Genomic DNA, 25,111 nt, shown 5'->3' with positions numbered 1-25,111 from the left:
CCACGAAATGGGGAATAAAGATTTGGATTTGACTCATTGCATCTTTGGGATCTAGACATGGGGCAGAGCCAGGATTTTCTTGTAGTGGGGGCAAATAGTAGTTAATGGCACAGTTGAAGAGCTTGATAATAAATGATTCTAGGGGAAAGTTCAGAGGTTTTTAGTTAGAAGTTGAAGAAAATAATATTTAAGTCATTTCAAATTAGTCTATGATAGAAGACAATGTCATCTCGAAAAAATTGAAGAATGGAGGGGTCGGGGGAAAAATGGGGTGGGATGCGACTGAGTGGGGCAAATGAGGCATGCAATTAGTTTAAAATCTAGGTGTATCTCAAATAGGACTATCAACGGATGCTTATTGGTTTGGATACTGTAATATTCGAATCCGAATCTAAAATTTTTATCTGATATCCGAATTCGAATTCGACAAATGTTCTAAAATTCTATCCAAATTGAAATCCAATTAGAATTCGAATAATTTGTATATTAAAAAAAAAAAAAATTTCCTTATCCAATTGATTTTTTATTATTTAAAAAAAACTATTATATATTATATTATGTATATAATAAATAAATCAAATCAAATAATATATATTATATATTATATATTATTTCAAATCAAATATTATCGGATTCACAATGTTAATATCCAAGTCCGTATCCGATAAGGATTTGAATATATAAAATTATCCGAATTTGAACTCAATATCCGAAATTTTCGAATAATATTCAATTTTTCGACTATCTATTGACACCCCTAATCTCAAAGTTTTGTGGGGGCAATTGCCCCCACTAGTTCTGCCTGGATTTAGATATGGGGAGTCAAGATAGGCATTGGAACATGGAAATAGACGCATATTTGTAAAATTATGTAACTTTGTTTTTAACCTAAATTCAATATAAGATGTTGTAAAGGTAATTTCATCAAAATGATCATACAATAAACGAAAAGTTACTAAAATAGAATTGTATTTTTAATTAATTTTTAAAAAATATTTTCTTTAAAATTATAAAAATTAATTTAACACACTATATTTTTCAATTTTTTTTTTGAAATCGATGGGTTGTCCACATTTTGTTATCTCACATCTTCCACTCCTTGGGTGAGAGATTTTTTTCATTGAAGAAAAACACTTCCCTCTAAAAGTCGTTGAACTCAAATGGATTACCAAATTCACAATCCAACGCTACAGTCCTCTGGATTTTATGGAAAAATTCAAATAAAAAAAATTAAAAAATAATATTTCTTTTTAACGTTAATCCAAGGTTTTGAAAATGACTGGCTATCGAGCTCCACTCCCAAAATTTAAAGATAAAAGGTAACCTGTTTTAAATTTTTAAAATTTTAAAGTTGCTTTAAAATTTTAATATAAATGAATAATTTTATGTTCATTTTAAAAATTAATTTAAGAATATGATTAGTCTAGTAATTTTGACAAGATACATGACTGTTTTGGTAATTTTCCCAATAGGAAACTTATATTCTAAGTTAAAGATAAATCAATGGTCCAGCCAAGTCAATGTGGGTCTATATTTAAATCTTTTAGTATCTATTGGTCCAGTGCACGTGTTTGTGTAATTTACGTTGTTGTTTGTTTTTTTGGTAATAAATTGTATTTTTTTTTAAATGAGAAAACTTTGATTGTCGTGATTGACAGCACCGATACCGTTAACAAATAAATTAGAGAGTTTCTATTGCCACACTAACTTTTGCTAACGCCACACCAACTGGTGCACTTCTTTGATGATTTACATGGGAATTGGTGTGGCATTAACAAAAATTGGTGTAAGCAATAGTAACTTTCATAAATTAATTCAATTAAATATAATTGTTAACGATAACATATAAATGAAATAGTTGCTTTAAAATGTCAAGAATTCTGCTTTATTTTCAAACAAAATTTGAAGTTTGGCATATGCAAACTCACATAAAAGCATATTTGTAATTATAAAGATATTTAATATTTTTGTAATTTTGAAAATTAATCAATAATGATCCAAGGTTTTAAAAATTGACGGCTACTGAACTTCCACATAACTCCTAAAATTAAAATTGAAATTCAACGGGAAAAATATAATTAATTCTTTTTTTTTTCAAAGTTTATAGAATTTTGTCCTTTACAACCCTAAAGTATCGAATTGTGTTTTAAGATGCCACAAGGTGAGTCCAAAAACTCCTAGTGAGAGTGAAATCCTTACTAACTTAGTAAAATTAGGCGGGACCTGAATAAATAATTAACTCCTAAACATTGCACTAGTACAATGAGTCGCGATAGACTGATGTGATGACTGACATAGTTGACGTAACAGTGCATGGAACCATAGATCTTTTTCTTCAAGATACACAAGGAAAAAAGATTTGTGATTATGTGCACAAGCCACGTCATCACCGCCTCAATTTTAACGTGATTTATCTTTTATTTGTGCTTCACATTTTGTTGAGTGAGAATAATACTTCACTTTACTCGGAGAAGGACTTGTATTGCTTGGGTATGTTCTTTACAGAAGCTAGCTTCAGCTCCAGAAGCTGGCTTCTAGAAGAAGCAGAAGCCCAGAGTCTGAAAAACCATATCCAGCAAAAGCTTGTTCGTTACATAAGCACAGAAGCCAAAAAAGCATGTTCGTTTGATAGCTTTTTATTACTGGATTCTGATAAAATGACCAAAATACCCTTAATGTTGATAATGCATCCAGAATGCATAAAAAATTATCAGAATACTTTAATAAATATATAATTACACTAAATACATATATAAATATAATAAATTTATATTAAAAAATTATAAAAATAATTATTTTTAATTAAAATAAATTTATAAAATTTATAATTCTATCGAAATTTCGGCAGCATCTCCTCTTAAAAATGGACATATGAAATTTTCCTAATAAAAAAATACCTGCATAATACATAATATATCATCCACGCAATATCTAATACACATGAACATTAAAAAAAATACATAATACGTACATCAATATGTTTTAAGTCATTATAGTTCATTATTGTTTTAAGAGAAATGTTACTATTAACATTATAATAAAAAATGACCAGAATGTCTTAATATATATATAATTATTTTACTTTAACAAAATTTATAATTTTTATAATTCTATCGAAATTTTGGCAGCATCTCCTCTTAAAAATGGACATATGAGATTTTCTTGAAAAAAGAAAATACCTGCATAATACATAATCCAATATCCACATAACATCCCATACACATTAGCATTCCATACACAATCCAACTTCCACATAACATCCCATACACAATCCAACCTCCACATAACATCATATACACATTCCAATATCCACATAACATCCCATACACAAATCACATTTTATCAAATAAAAAGTACTACAATATCATAGAAAAAGAGAAATGTAATTTTCATTAAGAACAAATCTAAAATAAATCAAAGTTCTTAAGTTCTATTATAAACAGGCATATAATGCATTAGTTATTCCAGTCCTTGTCCTCTCCATGGTAACACGAGATCGACGATCTATAGGCTCACCATTATTATCATGTTCAGGTGTACCCCATTCATCTTCCACAATTTGTTCTTCTTCGAAACGTAAGAATTCTTCATCTGCAATTGCATGCTTCCTTATGAAGTTATGGAGTGTCATGCAAGTCAATGTAATGTCTCGTTGTGTTTCGAATTTGTAACATGGCATTTGCTTCAAAATTGGCCATTTTGCCTTTAAAACTCCAAAACATCGTTCTATGACATTCCTAAGTAAAGAATGCATATAATTAAAGAATTATTTATATGTTCTTGACCTCGACTCTCTTCTAAAATCTTGTAAATGAGATGTTACACCCCGATAAGATGCAAGGTAACCTTCCATCAATGGATATCCAGAGTCGACCAAATAATATTTGCCTTGAAAAAAGAAAATAACATATTAAGAACGAAGATGTAAAAATTGCATTTTAATATTGTATTTTATCTTAATTTTAAAATAACTAACCTGAAGGAGGATGTGGAAATTGTAATGATGACTTCGTAATAGTGTCGAGGAACACGCGAGAATCATTAGCTGATCCCTCCCATCCAGCTACGACATGTGTAAATGTCATATCAAAAGCACAAGTAGCCATAACATTTTATGTTATGCCTTTGTGTCCTCGAAATCTATTCTGATGCACGAACGGGATATGTGCACTAATGTGTGTCCCATCAATCGCCCCAACACAATCCTTATATTTACATATTTCAAATATAAATAACGATATTTGACGTTATTAAAAATAATGGTAAATAAAAGAAAATTATTTAAAAAATACCTTGAAATATGGCTAATATCTTTCATTGGTTCGTATATGCATCGAGACTTCGTTGAGATTAGGAGGAACGATCAAAAGCTTTGAAATTTCAATTAAGCCTCGTAGAACTATGTGAAAATATTTGTTAATTGTATCTAATGAATGTCTAAAACTGGCCCTCAGTACCCTATGCCTTTCATTGTGACCCACGGTATAAACAAACATTGCAACTTGTTCTTTGACCGAGATCTTCTTTTCGTCTTTTAACAGACCCCTTCCTTCTAATATATCACACAAATTTAGGAAAACATGTCGTTCTATCCTAAATAAATCATTGCATGTGTTACTCTCTTCATCAATGATATGACGCACATAATCTGCTCCAGTATAAACAGAACTCCTATGTGGTTCCCTATAGATAAAGGTGTCAGCGTATTGTTGTATTGCAACAATAGCACCTATTACCAAAATATCTAACGATAGATCATCATCTATGGTATTCACGTCATGAATTTCATCATTACTGGACATATCATCGTGCGTGGAAGTATCATCGTCGGAATCCATAAGTCTGTATAAATACATAATTACAAATTATATAAATTCAAGTCATAACACTCAAATAACATAGATAACACAATAAACATGTTTAACATTCACTACATAATAGGCATACCATCCAATCCACATAAAACATAAAAAAATAAACAGACATTGTCAATAGCATACCACCATAGGGGTGGGATATAGTCATAACCATCAATGAAAGATGGCAATAAACATACATATCAAAAAGTATACAAATACTACTTCGAATGATTAATTCGAGCATCCTCCATCTCACCATCCAACCACCCAATATGGAGTTCATCGATTCGCAAAATGCACAAAATTTGCCTATACTCCTTCTTCATACTAAATAATTTTAGTGCAAACCAATAACGATCACTATTAGGGATGATTTCTGTTGTTGCATCTAACAGATCAATACACTCCTTAATGCTACCAGGTTGTGTAGATGGTGGTGAAGGTGGTGCACTACTCCCGCTCGTCCTCGACGAAACTACTTCAATCAAACGATCAATCTGTTGTCCCAACATAGTTGCATTCGTCATTTTTTGTCGTTTGGAATGGGATTGAAAATTTCCAGATTTCTTGTGTGATGGTGTAGTAAATGTAGGGATATCATCACCATCAACATCAATATTAGGACAACTATCAACAGGTGGCTGAGGACCTAATGGTTGAGACTCTGGTGGTTGCGTTTCTTGAACAGATGCAAGATAATCATCATCACCATCATTGTCATCATTATCATCTTGAAGCTCATACTCTCCAACTCTAGATGACCCAGCAGATGGACGTACACCAGGATTAGAAGAGCTTACGACATACTCTCCAGTAGCATAGGTCCCTCCAAATAGTATGTCCAACTCTTCAACATGTTCTAGTCCCTTATAACGCCATTGTGCATCAATTTTATTTTTCTACAAAATAAATAAATTTCTTTAATAGGTTTGAATAGGTAAACGTGACATTTCTATTTGGTAATTTAATCAGAAATTACCTCCAACCAAGAGTTCCACCAATCATCGCTTGCTAAGACCTTATTGTTAGCAGCATCGTAGCCCACACCACTACATGCTTTTAGCTTAATCCATCTAGCCCACATAGCTTTACTTTTATCCCAGTGATTCTTATGTTGTTTCTTAGTGTAATTGAGCCCCGTCGTTGTCTGGAATTGTTTCATTAGAGATGAATATCCCGATACATTCAATGAAGTACCGGGTCTTTTTCCCTTCTTAACTAATTCCACGCAGATATCAACCCAAATCTTATGAAGATAGGGTGTCCATCTTGCAGAATCAATTTTTGACTCTGTTTCTTTTGGTTCTGTTACTTTTTGTCTCGGCATTTGACAATTTAAATATTCATTTAAAAAAATAATAGATAAGGAATAATCAATAAATCGGAACAAGTCAAAAATTTATCTTTAAAAATGTCAAGAAATCTAATCCATCAATTCATAAAGCAAATAACTATATAAATTCGGCATTTGAGGTGAGTTTAAACAAAAAATTGCATTATTCATAAATAAGTTTTTTAACCAAATGGTTTAAAAAATGAACAATTCTACATTTTTCATACAAAAACTGTTGTTTTCCTTTCTTCTACCTTTTTATCATTCTTACCCTTCACATTTATCAATACCCAACTCTTTTATATAATAAAGATAGGAGGTGTACAAATGTAATTTGAATATAAGTTAAAAGAAGGGTTATTGGTACTTTCAATATAAAGTTAAAAAACTGGTATTTTGAGTTCAAAAAATTGTAAAAAGTGAGTATTGTTTACATAAAGGACTGTTTAAATAAAAATAAAAATAAATCTGAACATATGGTTGGGTGAGTATTGTTTACATAAAGGAAAATAAAATTTAAGCGTGGCTAAAATTGCTAAACTTACCCTGAAATCACAAAAATCAACAAAGAGAGAGAATCTAAAAAGAAATGTAGAATCAACACTAAAATTACACTATAGGAAGGCTTTTAGTTATACCTTAGCTAAGATTGTAAGCTTGCATCCTCATAATAAAAAGAAAGAGATGAATCCCCAAAGTGGTAGATCCATAAAATTAATCACATTATCCTACACCTTACTTCAAATTTGATGGAAAGGAAACAGTTGTACAATTTCTACCTTGAGCATAACCTAAGCATGGTTTTAAATCTCTTCCGAGATCGAGACAACTAGACAACTTGAGCATAACCCAAGCATGGTTTTAAATCTCTTCCGAGATCGAGACAACTAGACAACTTGAGCATAACCCAAGCATGGTTTTAAATGTTTTCCAACAAGGGTGAGTTTAAATCCAATTAAAATCAAACCCAACTTCAAAAAATAAAATAAAAATGGTAAGAAGGGTCGAGACCTAGTGTTAGGAGACAATGACAGTTTTTACTTTAAAAAGTGATATTGTCATGTGAGGAATTCTATCTAAATATATGTAATTTAGCTAATACAGTTATTAGCAAGTGTTAGGAGCTTATTTAGCCGAACCCAATTCTAAATAAGTATTGAACAACCCATGTGCACAGAATTAACTTGTTTTGCTTTGTTGGTATTTGGTATTAAAACTCTTAAGGAGTTTGTTCATAAGCTTTGCACATACCACTACGAATTTTCTATTCAATGCATTTGGTTCACCTACCTCCCCATAAGTTCCAGATTGTCCAAAGATATACTTGGAGAAGAATAGCAAAAACCATAACTTAAAACCAACTTCAAATCTCAACGAGGAACTCAACAACCCAAAAATAGTAGAACAACCTATCTTTTTTATCAATCCCACACCAATCCAATCCAAGTTTTCAACTAAATCACTAAAGAAAATAACAAATTCAATCAGAAAATTAGCAAAAGCTTCAAACATCATGAAGAAACTCAACCACAAATCCTGAACATATAACAATCATCAATTTCCAGTTTTTTTTACCCATTCCACACCTATCCAATAACAATTTTAAATAAACACAAAAACAACTAGAAATCCCATAGAAATCAGAAAACTTGTCATCCAAAGCTGCAAACAATATAAATAAACTCACCCACAACGAAAATCCAATAGAATCAAAAGAGATTTCCATGCTTTTAGATTCAATCCCAATAACAAAACCAATTCAAGTTTTTGATAGAAAACATTAAATAAAATAAAATTCGTGAAAATGTAAGGATACAAGTTGCAAGTTGTTCATTTTTTCTATCAAACCCAACCCCAACAAGACCCATAAATTAGTTGCAGGAGATCCCATAGTTTTTTGTTCAGATTTGGAGTGGAGAGGATGAGAGAAGGGTATACACTGAGGCAACAAAATCGAGAGCAGAGAGTAGAGATTTTACCTTCGTGAGTGATGAGGAAACCCAAGATTCGCGATCTGTAGAGAGTGTTGAGCAATCGATTTGTGTGAGCCGAGAGAGATCGATTTGTGTGAGCCGAGACTGATCTAAGAAGAAGGAAGCCGAGAATGAGAGTAGAGAGTGACGACGAGGGGTTTACCCTTGAGAGATCGATTTGTGTGAGCCAAGATTGAGAGTGGAGAGTGACGAGGAGGTGTTTACAGTCGTTCAACGTTGACGAGAAGGTGTGAGCCGAGAGAGATCTAAGAAGAACGAAGCCGAGAGTGAGAGTAGAGAGTAACGAGGAGGGTTTACAGTCGTTCGGCGTTGACGAGGAGGTGTGAGCCGAGAGAGATCTAAGAAGGACGAAGTCGAGAGTGAGAGTAGAGAGTGACGAGAGGGTTTACAGTCGTTCGAAGTCGATAACGAAACAGGCGGTTTTTTCGTTGGAAATAGAAAAAAAGATGAAGGGCTTTTTGGTCATTATTCCATAGCCGTTTTCGGTGTTCGGCTCTGTACAGAAGCAAATGAAAGAAGCCTCTCTCTAACGTCTCTGAATAAAAGCTGATTTTTAACTTTTATTGATTTTCATTGGAGCTAAAAGAGCTTAAACGAACATTGTTTATGGAGCTTTTTTGGCTTAAAAGCTAAAAAAGTAAATTGAGCTGGCTTTTCTATTCCAAACGAACAGCCCCTTAGTCTCTTGTAGATATTTTGTATAAAAAAAAAATTTCTTCAAACTTCATACTTAATCGATTGAGAATAATGTTTTCTCTGAAGAAGTGTGTACGAGCAGGATTGTCTCTCAAGTAAGATGATCTAAGGATCCTCTATTTGTCTAAACTTTGTTATTTATGAACCTTAGATCATTATAATATATCAATTATGTAATTGATTCGAAGAATTTTAATTAATTAATTAATTTAAAGTTCAAACTATGATCATTTTAATTGAGAGTTGTTATTGGCACACACCCAACTTTTGCTTATTCGACCCCAATTAAAAAAAAGAAAAAAAAAGTGAATGATTGAGAATAAGTAAAAGTTGGGGTGCCAATTTTAACTCCTCTCTCTTGCTTAGATTTCAATTTTTTAGATTTAGGATTTTAAATGAGCCTAATCCTAATTAAAAAAATAACTATTAAAATTATTTGAATGAGTGTTATAATAATTTGTATTGTTGATTAATAACTTGTGCCCAATCTTTGTAATGTTTGAATAGTGTGTTTTAATCTTTCATTCGGGTGTGATAAATAATTTAAGCAATTGAATTGTAATAAGTAAAAGTTGGGGTGCCACAAGCAGCTCTCTTTTAATTTGAGGATTAGAACTTAAAAGTACTTTTCTATATACATAGGGGCATATTTGAAATTTCGAAGGAATCCGATTCCGAGTACATATCTGATGAGTCGTGCTGGTGTGACCTCAAAGCTTGGACCTCATATCGCACACCCGACGTGAAAGTGGGTAGGAACTATTGATGTTTTTTACATCTCGAGGAAAAATCTATGGTTTCCATACACTTTAAAGTGAGGGTATGCGATGTGAGGTCCATTTTTGAGGTCACTTAAGCATTATTGAGTTCAGATTCTTATAAAAAGTCATGTGTGGGTAATTTCTCTGCTCCTTCTCTCACTCATTTAAAGAGAGCACTTTCGAAGAAGAAACAAAAGTTAGTAAACAAAAGTTGGCTATTTTCTTCTCCGTGTTCGTACCCTTATTTTCCCCTAAATTTCTAGGGTTTTCTGGTCTCTTTTTCTGATTAGGGTTTCAAGAATTATCCTTGTTCTCAGTAATTGAACCAGATACTAGGGTTTCCTTCAGAGAAATTCTCATCAATGGAGGGTGATTCATGGAGTGTTCGTCTCTCTACTGCTTCAAAGCGCTACCAATCGGCTCTTCAATCACGATCCAGTGAGTCTAAAATTCCTTTTTTTTTTCCCCTATTTTATTTTTATATATAAAGGGATTTAGGGTTTTCAAGGGTGTCTGTAACAACTTTTGATTGACATTCTTCTTTTCGAATTGGAATCCATGTTGATGTAGATCTGTATCTCGGATTTGAAGAAATTGACGGTGATGACGAGTCTCGGACAGAGTTTCCATGTCCGTTTTGTTCGGAGGATTTCGATATCATCGGTCTTTGCTGCCATATCGATGATGAGCATCCTGTTGAGGCGAAAAATGGGGTATAATTTACTTTCTTTCTTACCGTTAAGGTTGACTTGCGGTTTTTCAGTTTCAATTTACTTCTTGAAATAAAATTTGGGAATCTGGATTTTGAAGCTCTTTTTTCAGTCAAGCTTGAATCTTTAGCCTTTCTTACATAGTTCTATATATATATTTTTTAATTAATGGGCGTGTCGATTAGGATTTTCATTTTGAGAATCATGATTTAGTATCTACAGGTGTCAATGGGTTAGGCCTAAAATCAGCTCGAGAAGTTTGTCGCAGTCCGTTGGATACCTTTAAAGTTTAGTATTGCTTTGGGTTGTGGGTTTCAGTCACAAAAGTGCTTTTGGGGATGTTGTTGTTTAGTTGTCCCTTTGATCTTTACTGTTTGTGCATGCTAAAGTTTCCTTCTTTGCTAAATTTTGGATTAGCTTGGCGTTGCATGAGCGTCACTTTCACTGTTATAATTGTAGTATTTAACGTGATATCGCAACTCATGGATGGATTCGTTGAGAAGGTTAATATGGGATCAAAACTACATGCCTTAGTCATCACTCAAAAAGGTGTCTTTTTTTTGAGTTCTAGATGGCTTTGGTTTGGTTGGCTGGTATATATACTTTTCATAAGCAAAAGGGGCTTGGCGGATACTATAAATATTGTTTTATTAGGTTTGATAGGGGACATTAATTTGCCCTCTGTTGAGAACCAGATTTTATTTTTGAAGTGCTTCAGCTCTAATAACTATTATTGTTTCTTTATGCAGGTTTGTCCTGTTTGTGGAATGAGGACGGGGATGGACATGGTTGGGCATATAGCCATGCAACACAGACAGTTCTTTAAGATATCCTTTTTGGCTCAAGTTGATAGAAGTTATGTTTCCTGATTCAAATTGTGTTTCAATTCTGGTTTGTGATTCAGTGTTTCGACACAATTATGTCACAATTCATGATTATTCAATGACATGTTTGCCTAAAATATCAACTAGAGAGTAGATTTTTGTGTGTGCTTTCTCCCGGTTGGTCTTCTCGACCAACCTTGCTTTTTTTGTCAATGAAATTTCACTTATCAAAATATATATATATATATATATATGTATATATAGATATAAAATTATTGTTTCTTTTACATAGAATCTACTCTTTATTTTATCATAAGATCAACCCGATAGAGATTTTATTTCAATTTGTTAAATGATTGATTTGTCTAGAAAGGGCTTGAGTCATTCTTTTTTCTTTCCTTGTTCCCCCTCTTTCTTTGAATACATTGTATTTATTATTTAATTAGGAATCCCCTAATTAAATACAATGTATTCAAAGAAAGGGGAAACAAAATAAGGAATGGACCTCCTTATATCTTAAGTTTAAAGGAAATATCTTGTTTTTTGTTTTTTTGACAATTTCACATCTTTGTTATTTCATAATGATTGAAACAAACCTACTTCTATCCTCAAATACCCTTTTTTTAATGCCCACGCCTGTTCTTTTCAAAAACTCAGTTTGTATTTCATTTTTCTTTTTCATTTTTTAGAACATATTTCTCTATAACCAATTCACCGAAATTTTTATGTTTATCTACCATTCTTTGCTTTTATTTTTATTGGTGGCACTTCCTTTGTCTCATTTTCTTTTTCGTGGCTGCAATGCTTTGTATTCCTTAACTAATGGTTACATGCAGCGCAAGAGGAGATTCCGTAAAGGGGGATCTCATTCAACTCTTTCTTTGTTGAAAAAGGAGCTGCGAGAAGGGAACCTACAGTCCCTTCTCGAGGGTTCTTCTAGTGTAGTTCCTTCCTCCAATGCAGCACCCGATCCATTGCTGTCATCATTTATTTACAATTTGCCGATGTTTGATGAACCGACAGTTGTAAATCCTCATTCTTCAGCTAAATCAAGCTCAGTTGAGGATAGTACAGCTGAACATGTGTCAGAAAGGTATAAAGCTCTGCCACTATTTACTAACTTTAGTTGCCATATTCTCTTGTGTGGTATTTATGACTAAATTACTATTGAGTGCTATATAAATGTCTTGTTACATGAAATTCTACTGATTTTGTATCCATGGGTAGATAACTTCATTTTCATGATAATTTCATTTTCCTCTGCACCGAATGATATGTGATTCCCATAAAGATATGATATATTGGTTGGGGGACTTTAAATGGAAGAATTTGAGGTATTGTCTTCTTCTTTCCATTTTGACCATTTGGAGTTGTACATGGTAACCTTGCCTTAATTGTCCCCCCCCCCCCCCCCCCCCCAAAAAAAAAAAAAAAAAAAAAAAAAAAACCAAGAATTACAGTGGTGGTCTTGGAGGCCCTTCAACAACTGGTGTAAAATCCCATTAGACCAGAATTTGAAGTTTGAAGTTCGGGTAGCGCAATTAGCGAGATGCATCTGTCCAGAGGACCTTAGAAATCTAAGGTAGATAGATAGATGTATAGATGTCATTGGTCTGGTTTCTTTTCTTTCTTCACTCTATGGGTTTCCTTTCCAATATTTTATTTATCCCTCTGAAGCTCTTATATCACATTCATTGCTTTTCATCAGCTTTTTTACACGGGTCTGATTTATTTTCTTGTTACAGAAGTGTCCAAACACCTCCTTTATCGGATAAGGACCAAGAGGAGAAGGCTAGCAGGTCTGAATTTGTGCAGGGGCTGTTGCTGTCCACCATGTTTGATGACATTTTATGAAGAAGATTCGCAATAGCACCAGCAGCAGTGATCATCAGGTTTAAATCTTAATTTGGATGGTTTAGGATCGATTGTTTGTATGTAATGGGTTAGAGCCCAAAACTCTGTAAACAGGGAGAAAAATAAGATAACTGATAATCTATTTTACAAGTGAAAGTATGTAGTTTAGGTCTGAACACTCTTATTATCTCCCCTCGTACTATTCGAGAATTGTTCATAATTGAAAGATAAAGCTTCTCGTATATTTTATATGGTTCCCGGCAACTTCTCCAATTTTGATGGTTAGTGTCGATGGTTTTAAGGCTATAACCCCCAAAATGAACAAATTGGTTTTGGTTGCTCTGTGCTCAAAGGGGTGGCTTTGAAACTATGCTAAACATTTTGACAATTTGATCAAACCATTTCATCATTTTCAGATGCACACTCCCCTCCCCTCCCCTCCCCTCATGAATTTGGTTCACAGCAATTAATTGCGACTTGGATTTATAATTTTATAAGAAATAACAAATCATGCGTTCAAAATTTAAATTTGTATCTAAATGGCAGGACAAAGGTTTAATTTATTTTAGATGAGGGGTAGTGAAAAGCTTGGAGAAATCGGATATAACAACGCCATTTTTATTTCTTTACATAGTCTGCTACAAAGAGCTTGAACTCATACCTCTGTTATTGCAATGCAACTTTGAGGTTGTTAGCAGAAGTCCAGTTCACCCCTGAAAAAGTTCCTGAACAAATATGGAACCAATGTACAATGAGGCCACAACCAATTTAAACTACATGGTTATTGATATTGCGAAACAAACTCTCGATCACCAACATTTATTAATGACAATACCAGTTGAGTTAATGAAATGAAAAGAGGTTGGACCACTAATTAACCAGTTATCAAAAACACTAGTTCAAAGACCGGTCATGCTAGCTCCACAGGTATGTCAATGGGTACTTCATAATGCTTGAATTGCGAGCGTGTATCAAGCATCTTTTTTTTTCTTTTTCAAAGTGAGATATCTAGGCCTCTTAGAGTACCTGACTAATCCTCGGGGCACATGCAGTCGTCCCCCCCCCCCCAAAAAAAAAAAAAAAAAAAAAAAAAAACACGCACCACCATAGCCATCATCTTTACTTTTATAAAAAGCCACCACCTCTACTACAAGACCCTCGGTATCTTACAAGCACTTAGGACCACAAAGGTCAATACAAAAGTCAATTACAAGTAGTGGAAAGTGAGAAAAACAGGCATGTAGAACCATAGTCAGACCAGTGGCCCGTGCGAATCTGAAATAAATAATTCGGTAGTTACCCCCAAATTCTGATACATCAAGAATGGCCCTAGGCATCCTATCCAAAATACATTATTTGGTACTTGCACCCAATGGTTGCGACTAAGATGACGCATTAAATGTTTATGGAGTACGTTACCAAGTTTTTATAAGATCAAAACTAGCTATGCTTTATGGAGTTGAATGTTGGGCAGTCAAGAAGCATCAAGTTAATCAATTGAGTGTGGCAAAAATGAGGATGTAGAGATGGATGAGTGGAGAGATTATGAAAGATAAAATTTGAAAAAATATAATGGTTCCAATAACCGATAAACTAAGAGAAAATCTGCTGCTTGTTTAAAGAAGGCTGATTATAGCACTAGATAGAAGAAATAGTCCAGTTGAAGGTCTTAAAAGAGCGAGAGAAAGACCTGGAAGAATTTGGATGGAGACATCGAAAGCAGATAGAACTCATTTTCAATAACAAAAGACTCTCAATAATGGAATGGAGGAACATGTTTTGTATAGCCAACCGCAAATATTTTGTTGGGGTAAATTACAATACAAAGTCGCTCCAACCACTCGAGTTTGGCCTATGCGATCTTATGATTATGGCATGATCCAAACAATACTCAGAATTACTAGTTTAATGCACCAAAATATCCCATGCAACAAAGCTCAAAGCATCAGAGTTCGCATCAAAACAGCAGAGTTAAATAGTTCAAAAGTGGACCACTGGCCCCATAAAGTAACATGCACCATGGTGACAATTTATACATGTTCACCGCAAAATTTCTAACATTTGACACATATAATACCACTATGAGCGAAGCTTCCTCATCAACCACTTCTTTCGTAGTCTAATATCTAGCGATAAAAATGTCTTTGCTTTTTTCTCGTCTTCCAAGAAATCACATGCATCCAATATAAGGTCTTCATCTATGTCTGGTACAGCCTGAAGCGCATAAATTACATCTTCTATAGAAAAGGAGTTGCTGGATTCTTTCCTCGTATCTGATAATGACGTAACTACAGTTGCCATCTCACGAATCGCATTCACCACACCCTCATCGATGCTCTTCTGTGGCCTTTTGGATTGTTGAGAGGTTGATGGTATCATGCCCCCATCCAAATGTGATGATTTAACAATGGTTGTTATTGCAGGAAGATTGTCCATCACAATCCTATCGGTGCTGCTCCGTGGTCTTTTGGAATTTTGAGAGGGTGGTGTCACAAACTGGCGCTTGTTCTGTTGATTAGACGCACACATGTCCCCACCCGAATGTGATGATGACTCCTGCAGAGTGTCAACTTGGTCTATATCATGACTTACATTTCTAAATATCATACACAAGTCATTGTAGTACGGCACGGGTCTAGTAATGTATTGCTTCGCATCAGGGTGTGCCTGCATGTATCATATGTAATCTACTGTCAACTGATATAATACATGTAAGTTATAAAAATCGAACCAAATCTTAAAACACACCTTAATATAATCATGCCAGATATGGTCGTCAGCTGTCACCATTTGTCGTGCTTCATCCCAAACAAACCCTTCTTGATCAAGAAGGATCTTTATCGCATTATATTGCCTCTTCAGAGTTTTGTATCGATTTTTCAAAATAACCATATCATATTTAAAGCCAAATTTTGCATTGAACAATTCAATCATATACATCCATGCACATTTGCGAAATGTACCATCAAATTGATTCCCTTTATGCACTTGATCTAACATAAGGTCAATGAAGTGACGGTCCATCGGTGGTTGCCAATAAGTCCTCGAACGAGTTCTACTGGTGGTATCAAATATATCTGGTAGAGCCTCAAGGACATCAATCACATTTTCTGTTGGAATGGAAATGTCATTCTCTTCCTTCTCATTTGCTAAACTTGTAGTTGCAGTATCCATCTCATGAAGAGAATCCACCATAACCTCGCCAGTGCTCAAGTGAGAGGTTGATGGTACTGTAACTTGTTCATCTCTATTTATGCCCAAATTTGATGACAAGACCTGATCATTGTCAATGGGATCTTCGAGTGCAACAGATGTGGTTGAAGATTCTAGACCACCAGATACTCCACCAATCTTTGCTTCTGAGACATCATTCTTGAGGTTTTCATCGTCAATTGAATGATTGTAGCTGTCATGGGTAGTTATATTTTTGAATATCTTACACAAGTCACTATAGCATGGAATGCATTTTGTTCTATACGATCGTGCATTGGGGTGTGCCTGCATGTACCATACGTAAGTTAGTTACTTGCAATTGATAGTGCCATTTTAATATTGTAATATTTAAACAATAAGCTATACACCTTGGTATAATTGTTCCAAACACGATCATTGGCTGTCACCATTTGTTGTGTTTCATCCCAACTAAACCCGCTCTGATCAAGAAGATTCTTTGTAGCTTTGTATAGCTTCCTCAATGTTTTGTGTCGGTTTTTCAAATGATCTCTATTGTATTTAAATCCAAATTTTGCATCGAATAACGAGGTCATGTGCTTCCATGCTTGTTTGCTGAATAAATGATCATCAATCCTATTCCCCCTCCCCACCTGTTCTAGCATAAGGTCAATGAAATAACGGTCCATTGCAGTTGTCCATATAGTCCTCAAATTATCACTACTAGTTACCGTTTGAACTCCCATTCTTCTACAAATTAAGAAGATCAGTCAGTAAAACCAATCATTCATTCATCAAGAAACATTGTGTTACCAGACAATCATTATGCACATTAGTAACTACCCAATGTACATCATTAACACATAAAAGTTAAATACCTCCTTTGTTAAAACTCATATAGTCCTTGCAACACAAATTATGAACCAATTGGTCCTACTTCACACATTCGCACTCAAAAATCACTTTATGCTCGTATAAATCTTATATGCATTTGTTCATGTCCACAGTAATTCATGAGTAACGAACAATATAGAAGACAAATTTATCTATAATTACAAATATATACATTGTAGAAGAAATGATTTTATTGAGAATCTTCGGATGGATATTTCAAAAGCCCAATAGGGTATTTATAGACATTACATCAACCAAAATATATGAAAATTACCTAATATAAATATTCTAGAATGTCCTAATTGATATATTATAAATATCAATATATATTTTAGAATATCCTCCATCACAACCTTCCATTTGTGATGAGATACACTAACAATGATAGTGTATGCAATGCATCTAATTCTCTAACATCCTCCCGCAATTGCACGGTCCTTTGAAGAAGGAATATGCAATTGATTTTGTTGAATAATTGCTCGATCTCATTAACGGATATGTTCATTGATCATCAAAGTGTCAATTGTATTTGTTGGTGGTCACCGTTTGTCTATGAAGTCCAACACTGTCGCATCCCGCTCTTTTTTAGTCCATCGGAGTTGCTAGATCAGATCTATCATGATCTCTCTCAGAAGTGTAAAAAGTAGGATCATGCGATTTAAATGAAAGAACTCTCGTTGGAGAGATTTTAGATTAAAAAAAAATGACATCGTGTAACATGAATGTGTGAAATTTGGAGATTTGTAGGAGATATAGAAGGAGTTGTGATTTTTATTAAAAAAACAAAAAACCTAGGATAATACCAAAGAAGAAACTAAAAGAAATTAAAGTCCGGCGATGGCGCAACAATGTCGGTGGCGCCATCACCGAAGAAAGACACACCAAGATCGAACTCTCAGTAGAGCTTAGTTTTTGATACCATGTAGAAGAAATGATTTCATTGAGTATCTTGGATGAATTTTACAGAAACCCTAATAGGGTATTTATAGAAATTACATAAACCAAGATACATGGAAATAACCTAATATAATATTCTAGAATATCCTCCGTCACAACCTTCCATTTGTGATGAGTTACACTGACAATGATATAATGTATCTCATGCACCTTAATACAACGAATCTTATTCTCTAAGATCCTCCAGCAATTGCATGGTCCTTTGAAGAAGGAATATGCAATTGACTTCACTAAACAAGTTCTCTCGATCTCATCAAGTGACATGCTATTAGATCGCTCAAAATCCAAACGTGCTTCTTGGTGGTCACCACCTAACTTGTGAAGTCTTATCACTGTCGCATCTCGCTCTTTTTTTGAGTCTATCGGAGTCGGAGACTTATTAAACTACATCTGTCATGATCTCTCCTAAGAACATGTAGGATTTTGCAATTTAAATGAAATAAATCTCGTTAGAGAGATTTTAGATAAGAGAAAAAAAAAATGAGATTGTGATTGGGAGATTTGTAGAGATATGGAAGGAGGTGTAGTTTGTATTGAAGAAAACTAGAACAATAGTAACGGAAAAAAAAAAAAATGATTTAGGTCCGGCGATGGCGATGACACCATCTCCAAAGAACGGCACACCTAGATCGATGTGCTCAGTGGAGCTTGAGCTCTGATGCCATGTAGAAGAAATGATTTTATTGCAAATTCTTGGATTGAATATTACAAAAGCCCCAATAGGGTATTTATAGACATTACATCAACCAAGATATATGAAAATTACCTAATATAAATATTCTAGAATATCCTAATTGATATATTCTAAATATCAATATATATTCTAGAATATCCTCCATCACAACCTTCCATTTGTGATTAGATACACTAACAATGATACAGTGTATCTCATGCATCTTAAGACAATGCATCTTATTCTCTAACATACGTAAACTTTTTAGTGATATCTCGAACTCAATAATAAAAAGATTAAAAAAAAACCAACCCATCTCTTGTGATGAGTAAATAACTTGTTTCTTACTTCTTGATCAAATGGAAGTACATTACTTTACAGAATTCAAAAGGCAGCAATTTCTAAATGTTATCATAAAATCCTACATACATTAAAAATTGGAGTGAAACTTAGAATTTCTTCAATTTTAATACTTAGAATCAAAAGCTTCCATGTGATGTTGAAAAAACTTAAAATGGATTTTAGCAGGAATATTCTTTTCCACCTTTATTTTTTATTTTTTGGATAAGAAGAGATGCATATCACCATGAAGACAGAACAACACTTAAAAAAATGAGACCTTTCAAGACAAATGACTTCTACAGAGAGTACAACCAACAAGCCAAATAGCAGAGAACATATACTGGGTTTAATCTACTCAGAACAGTTAAATCCTTACATCCAAACACTCATTAAAATCTCCATAAATGTGTATTTGGAAGCTTCATAGCTGTGCAGACTACAGAGAGAAGTTACTCAAGTATCCAGAACACGTCAAGTTACAAACTTGACGACATTTTCACTTGCAAAATGCCATTAATGAAGAAAACTCTTAATCTTTCTTGACAAACAGATTGAATCAAAGATACCCACAGAGGAAAGAATCAAACAAAGCCCAGAAACATCAAAGAATAAAAAATCAAAAATCAAAGAGAACACTAGGGTGAAAAAAAAAAAATGTGTGAAAATTAAATTTTACGACTTACCTTTGGATTGGGAGAATGGAGTTGGAAAAACCCAGAAAGGCTGAAAGCGAAAGGTGAACGTAGAGGGATTTCTGATAAAAGAGGGATAGGGTTTTCCAGGTTAATCTTATACAAAGCCAGTACAGGCCAAACCCCTATTAGAAGTTGGGTTAGGTTATATAACCTATCCCAATTATCGAAGACTAGTGATAACCGGACTCAAAGACTTTCACTCGGTTGTACTCGATCGATGTGGCAAGTGCACAGAACCGTAGATATTTTGTTTGTGTATCCCAAAGAAAATGATCTATGGTTCTATGCATTTACCACGTTGACCTAATACAGCCGGACTGAAAATTTTTGAGTTAGGATAACTCGACTCATTATTGAATGTGGTATTGTAGTATGGATGTTCGATACGACTCACCCGAGTCGAATCGGATTTTACAGTGTCCGAGCTATTTTTCAATTATGGCTCGGGCACTTCAATGAGACAATGACCCGTTCAAAACTGATTCGACTCGGTTAGGATCAGTAATTTTTTTAAAGGACTTTTAGCAAAAACATTTTACAAGTATTGGTTAATTACAAAAACGGGTCACTTTTTAAAAGCTATTTACAAAAATAGGTCATTTGTTATGTAACATCCATTAATCAGAAAAAGATGATATGTTGGGTTTCAAACACTATAAACATGGATCTTAAACTAACATATTTCATCAATTTGATTCACTTTAAGGACATTAATTCAAGTTTAGATTACATATATGTTGTAGTCTCAACTATCTATAAGAATATATAAGAAGATTGAAGAACAATAATGATTCCTTAAGCTCTTAATTCCAATAATGTTAGAAATCAATAGATTTAGTGCTTCAACTTGCGATACGAAAATTGGTATCTATAAGACATATGTAATAACAATCATTTTTTTAAAAATGGGTTAGAAATTTTGGATCGAGCTGATTTTTTTGTGAGGATGATCTCTATGATGAGAAGATCATCCTTAAAATAAAATAAAAAATCAGCCCATCTAAAACTTCTAACCCCATCAAAAGTGATTTAGAATATGGACCGTTGACTTTTTATCAATAATTTGTAAACCACTTTTGATGGATTTAGAAGTTTCAGATTTGACTGATTTTTTTTAGGATGGTCTTCTCTTTATAGAGATCATCCTCACAAAAAATCAGTTCAATCTGAAACTTTTTACCCATATTTTAAAAAACTATTATTTTTACATATATTTTACTTATGTTCCATGATTCACCCCCATATATATATATATATATATGGATTGCTAATTTTGTTCGAGTTGCCCCCACCTACCTCACACACGTAAATTCTCTATTAGAGATCTTCCCTATGTGGGGCACACACACTCGTCATCTTGATTCCTGTAAGTTCGGACTCTGGCATAAAAAGGTTGTTGAACAAAAAAGTATGTTACTTTTTTTTGTTACGACGGTCTAGGTCATTCTCTTCCATGATCCACCATTTGGTTTAAAGATAATATTGACTCGTATCTCGATAAAATATGTGTCAATGTTGACTTGTATCTTGACTTTTTTTTTTTTTTTTTAATCTGTTAATATTTTAAAAGTGTATTTATGTTTTATATTTTTCAAAAAATGAACGTTAATGATTAATTATAATACATTACTAGGACGAGTTTATAATATGACTCAATGAATTTATGGGTTAAATTGGTTGGGTTTCTGAGTTTACTCAACAAATTGGTTCCAATAAGTTATAGTATCAACTTGCCCCAATTTCAAGTTGATTGAATAATTTTGAAATCATAGGATAGTATCCCAACAATTAGTGTGATTTTCAAACTATTGACTATGGGCCTGTATTAAAAATTTTCATGAGTTGGGATGCACCTTTACTAGAATTGAACCCTTAGATCAAGGATTAGGGGTGTCAATAGATAGTCAAAAATTCGAATTCGAAAAATTGGATATTATCCGAAAATTTCGGATATCAGATTTGAATTCGGATAGTTTTATATATTTAAATCCTTATCGGATACGAATTCGGATATTAATATTTCAAATTCGATAATATCCGATTCGAAATAATATATGATATATATTATTTTATTTTATTAAATTTTTATATAAATAATATAATATATTTTATTTTATTATTATATAAATAAGTTTTTTTTAATGATGAAAAATTAGTTAGATAAGAAAAAATTATATTTTTTTCTATATACAAATTATTCGAATTCTAATCGGATATTATTCGATATCTGATAAGATAATCGAATTCGAATTTGGATAGAATTTTAGAATATTCGTTAGATTCAAATTTGAATTCAGATATTAAATAAAATTTTGGATTCGGATTTAGATATTGTTGTATTCGAACTGATAAGCATCTATTGACAGTCCTATCAAAGATCACTATTTCAATTTACCTTAAATTCTAAGTCCAACTAATTTGTCCCAAATGGTTGTCATCAAATCTTGATCAAAGGCCTCAGGTGCTTCGAGTCTCAAACTACTGGTGCCAACAAGGGTTGAAGGAAATGGGATCAAAAGCGAATGTCACAACATGTGTTAAGCAATTGAACCTGAGAAATGACACTGACACCACATTGCATGGTCAATCAAAGAGGAATCGACATTTAAAAACACTTTTACCACTCGATACGTGTTGTAGTACTCAAGGAAGTCACCCCCAAGAGTTTATGTCACAATCCATCGTGACGTTTCACAGAGTTCTAATGTCGAAGTACACAAACCAACTAAAAAGGTCATGTGACCAGAATTGCACACATGTGTCCCAAATGATTTGCATTCGTATATCGTCGAATAAAATTAAATTAATACATACAAACGATACAATTAAAGTCTTAAAAAATCTATAAATAAGACATTTCTATATGAATATATATATATATATATATATATATATATATATATATATATATATATATATATATATATATATATATATATTAAAAATTAAAATTTAAAGATACACAATCTATGCAATATTTAAAACATCTGATCGAATTAGTGGTCCAATGGCATACACTAAAAATTGTAAAAGCATTGATCCGAATAACGACCATCATTTTTTATAATTTTACAAATATAAATAAAGATATCTTAGGAAAAATGTATCAATATTTTAAGTTTTTTATATCCATCCAGTCGAATAGAATCGAGATTCGACCATGAACCAACCACTTTGACAAATATTCGATTGAATCATCTGTTTGATCTTTATAACAAAGAATCTATCTCTTTTCCAATTCTCCACTAATCTCAAAGCATATTTAGGTGGAGGCAATCGAAGAATCCCAAAAGAAAGGAGCAGCATAGAATCTAAAGTAGATCCCTCAATGGATCTTGATCTTTTACCTACATTTATGCAAACAAATTTAAAATAGATTCATTATGATGGACCGGGCCCAAGCCCAACAGTACATTTCATTTCCATAAAAGATGAAACAATGGAATCCATTTGTTTACTTAAATGTACTTTCTACACGTGGCAAGTTTCTGCTGGTCATATATATATACTTTTATAGTAATATAAAAGCAAAAGAGAAGCACCACACGTTTTGTTAAAGCTTTGGGAGTGCGTACTACGCTCAAAACGACACCATAGTCGTGTCAAAAGAATACAGATTTTTTTTATGCTTCAACAACGTTGGATACTCTGTGTCCATCACAAGGCTGAGATGGATAGAAAAACGTAGATTTTTTCTAGGGATGATGTGGGTCTTTAACAACGTTTGACCTTTTAATAAACAAAGATGGGTCAAATATGATTTAGAGAGCTTTGACCTTACTCAAATTTGGGTTGGATACGTTTTCATCCCTAGATTTGACCAGACCCAAATATACATAATTTGAAAGTTATAGTTTTAAGTTTTTCAAAATACATTTTTCTTCTACTTTTCTACAACTTGGTTTTTTAATAACATGAAAGGGTATAATGATAAAATGGAATCTATGTAATAAAATACAACATTGGACCCACTCCCTTTATACTCCTACTAGAAGGTGGCATTGGACTGGCAATGGATTCGTTCGATATCGGATTAGTATCATGTCATTATTGATCTGAAAATTTTAACTTATGAATCTAATCCGATTTGATTGCGATTTTGCTCAATCGAAAAACAAATTCGATCTGATCCAACATCAATGCCTTTCTTTTTTGAAAAATGTTTAAGTAAATTTAAAACTGGCATCGATTTTCCCATTGCTGATGTGGATGTATGTATGAAATCATATATGTTTTCCATCAAGATATGAGTGAAAAAGCATTTATAGCTATGTATGCACCTCTATGTTAGTATGTGAAAATTGATGCCAATTTTAATGTTACTCTAGCACGACATGTTTTTTAACCTAGGTTTGGGAGAAGTCTAAGGTTTGTGTTCCTCCTGTTGTTGCCGAATAATGGTTGCCAAAGACAAGTCTATATGTTGTAGATCTAAGAGTTTGAACCATCACAAAGATCTCTTACCTCCTTTGCTTCACGTGCATCCCATCCCACTGTTGTTACGAATGATTATTGACCCTCCCTACGAGGTTTTGCCTTGCTTGTAATCTTGCCGTCACTATTTTAATTTCACTCACAAGAGAGAGAAATAGAAAGAGAGCTTTTTCTTGATGGACACACTTGCTAAAGCATCTCACCCACCATTTAGAACCATCTCGGGCACAGTAGGGGTCTTGGTTGGCACATCGGGAAGCATAATGTCCTTGTTTTTTAGTTCTTTAAAGGTTGCAACTGAAAGAACAAGAACTTTTGGCAAATCTTGAAGAGTGAACTAGACAAATTAGAAAGTATATAAGAGAGTTTTAAAGGTGGAGTAGGTTGAAGATAGTGGGTTTTGGGAGATTCTCACATCGAAGATGAAGGATTTAAGGAAGTTTTAAGATGTTTTTAAAAAGAAAAGAGATGATGGGTTTACTTAAAATGAGTTTTTATCATAAATAAAAAAAACCTCGATTACGTACATTGAATTAGATTGGGGTTAATCCGAATCTAACTAAAATTTAATTGATTTTGTAAACTTTTAATTCAAACCCGATTCGAATATCTAAAAACTTGATCCGTATCTTATTTTTCAGATTAGATACTAGATAAAGATTGTGTAATTACCAACCCTTGGTGGTATGTGCAAAAACACATGTATCAAAAGTGCTTATTTGTAATATAAAATATTGATTAAAAGATTTTTTTGAAGATTACATATTAAAAAAAACACTTTCATAATTTTGAAAACTAAACAACGTGCAGTTGTACATTGCAAATTTCTTGATTTTTTTATAATCAAAATAACCATAATTATATGAAATTTAAATATAAAAGTGGGGGCATTTATGCCCACTCAAATTATGGTG

At 33.3% G+C, this 25,111-nt stretch overlaps 2 protein-coding genes across 4 annotated transcripts; one reads left to right on the top strand and one right to left on the bottom strand.

Moving 5' to 3' along the window:
* The first annotated feature begins 9,796 nt into the window (after positions 1-9,796).
* Positions 9,797-13,273, top strand: LOC147396085 (protein DEHYDRATION-INDUCED 19 homolog 3-like). The gene is made up of 5 exons (XM_086451058.1): positions 9,797-10,081; positions 10,214-10,356; positions 11,103-11,182; positions 12,010-12,270; positions 12,923-13,273. The coding sequence occupies exons 1-5, from the start codon at positions 10,006-10,008 to the stop codon at positions 13,029-13,031; spliced, it is 669 nt and encodes a 222-aa protein (XP_086307184.1). The 5' UTR covers positions 9,797-10,005; the 3' UTR covers positions 13,032-13,273.
* A 1,413-nt stretch (positions 13,274-14,686) lies between these two features.
* LOC147396084 (L10-interacting MYB domain-containing protein-like) lies at positions 14,687-19,880 on the bottom strand. Of its 3 annotated transcripts, none has more exons than XM_086452105.1 (4): positions 19,445-19,697; positions 16,613-16,952; positions 15,780-16,529; positions 14,687-15,698 (listed from the first exon to the last, which is right to left on the bottom strand). In XM_086452105.1, exons 1-4 carry the CDS (start codon positions 19,468-19,470, stop codon positions 15,111-15,113), a joined length of 1,704 nt encoding a protein of 567 aa, XP_086308231.1. In that variant the 5' UTR covers positions 19,471-19,697; the 3' UTR covers positions 14,687-15,110. The 3 variants fall into 3 exon arrangements, with proteins under 3 accessions (XP_086308231.1, XP_086308232.1, XP_086308233.1); XM_086452106.1 differs by lacking the exon at positions 19,445-19,697 and adding an exon at positions 19,752-19,880 and having other exon boundaries at positions 14,688-15,698; XM_086452107.1 differs by lacking the exon at positions 19,445-19,697 and adding an exon at positions 19,752-19,872 and having other exon boundaries at positions 14,688-15,698; positions 16,613-16,949.
* Positions 19,881-25,111: the final 5,231 nt, after the last annotated feature.

Source organism: Akebia trifoliata, chromosome 8 (assembly GCF_017979445.1).
Source record: "Akebia trifoliata isolate Shusen 1 chromosome 8, ASM1797944v1, whole genome shotgun sequence".
Lineage (NCBI taxonomy): Eukaryota > Viridiplantae > Streptophyta > Magnoliopsida > Ranunculales > Lardizabalaceae > Akebia > Akebia trifoliata.
Note: the sequence above shows the minus strand (reverse complement) of the source record. Positions and strands in the feature narration are given on the sequence as shown.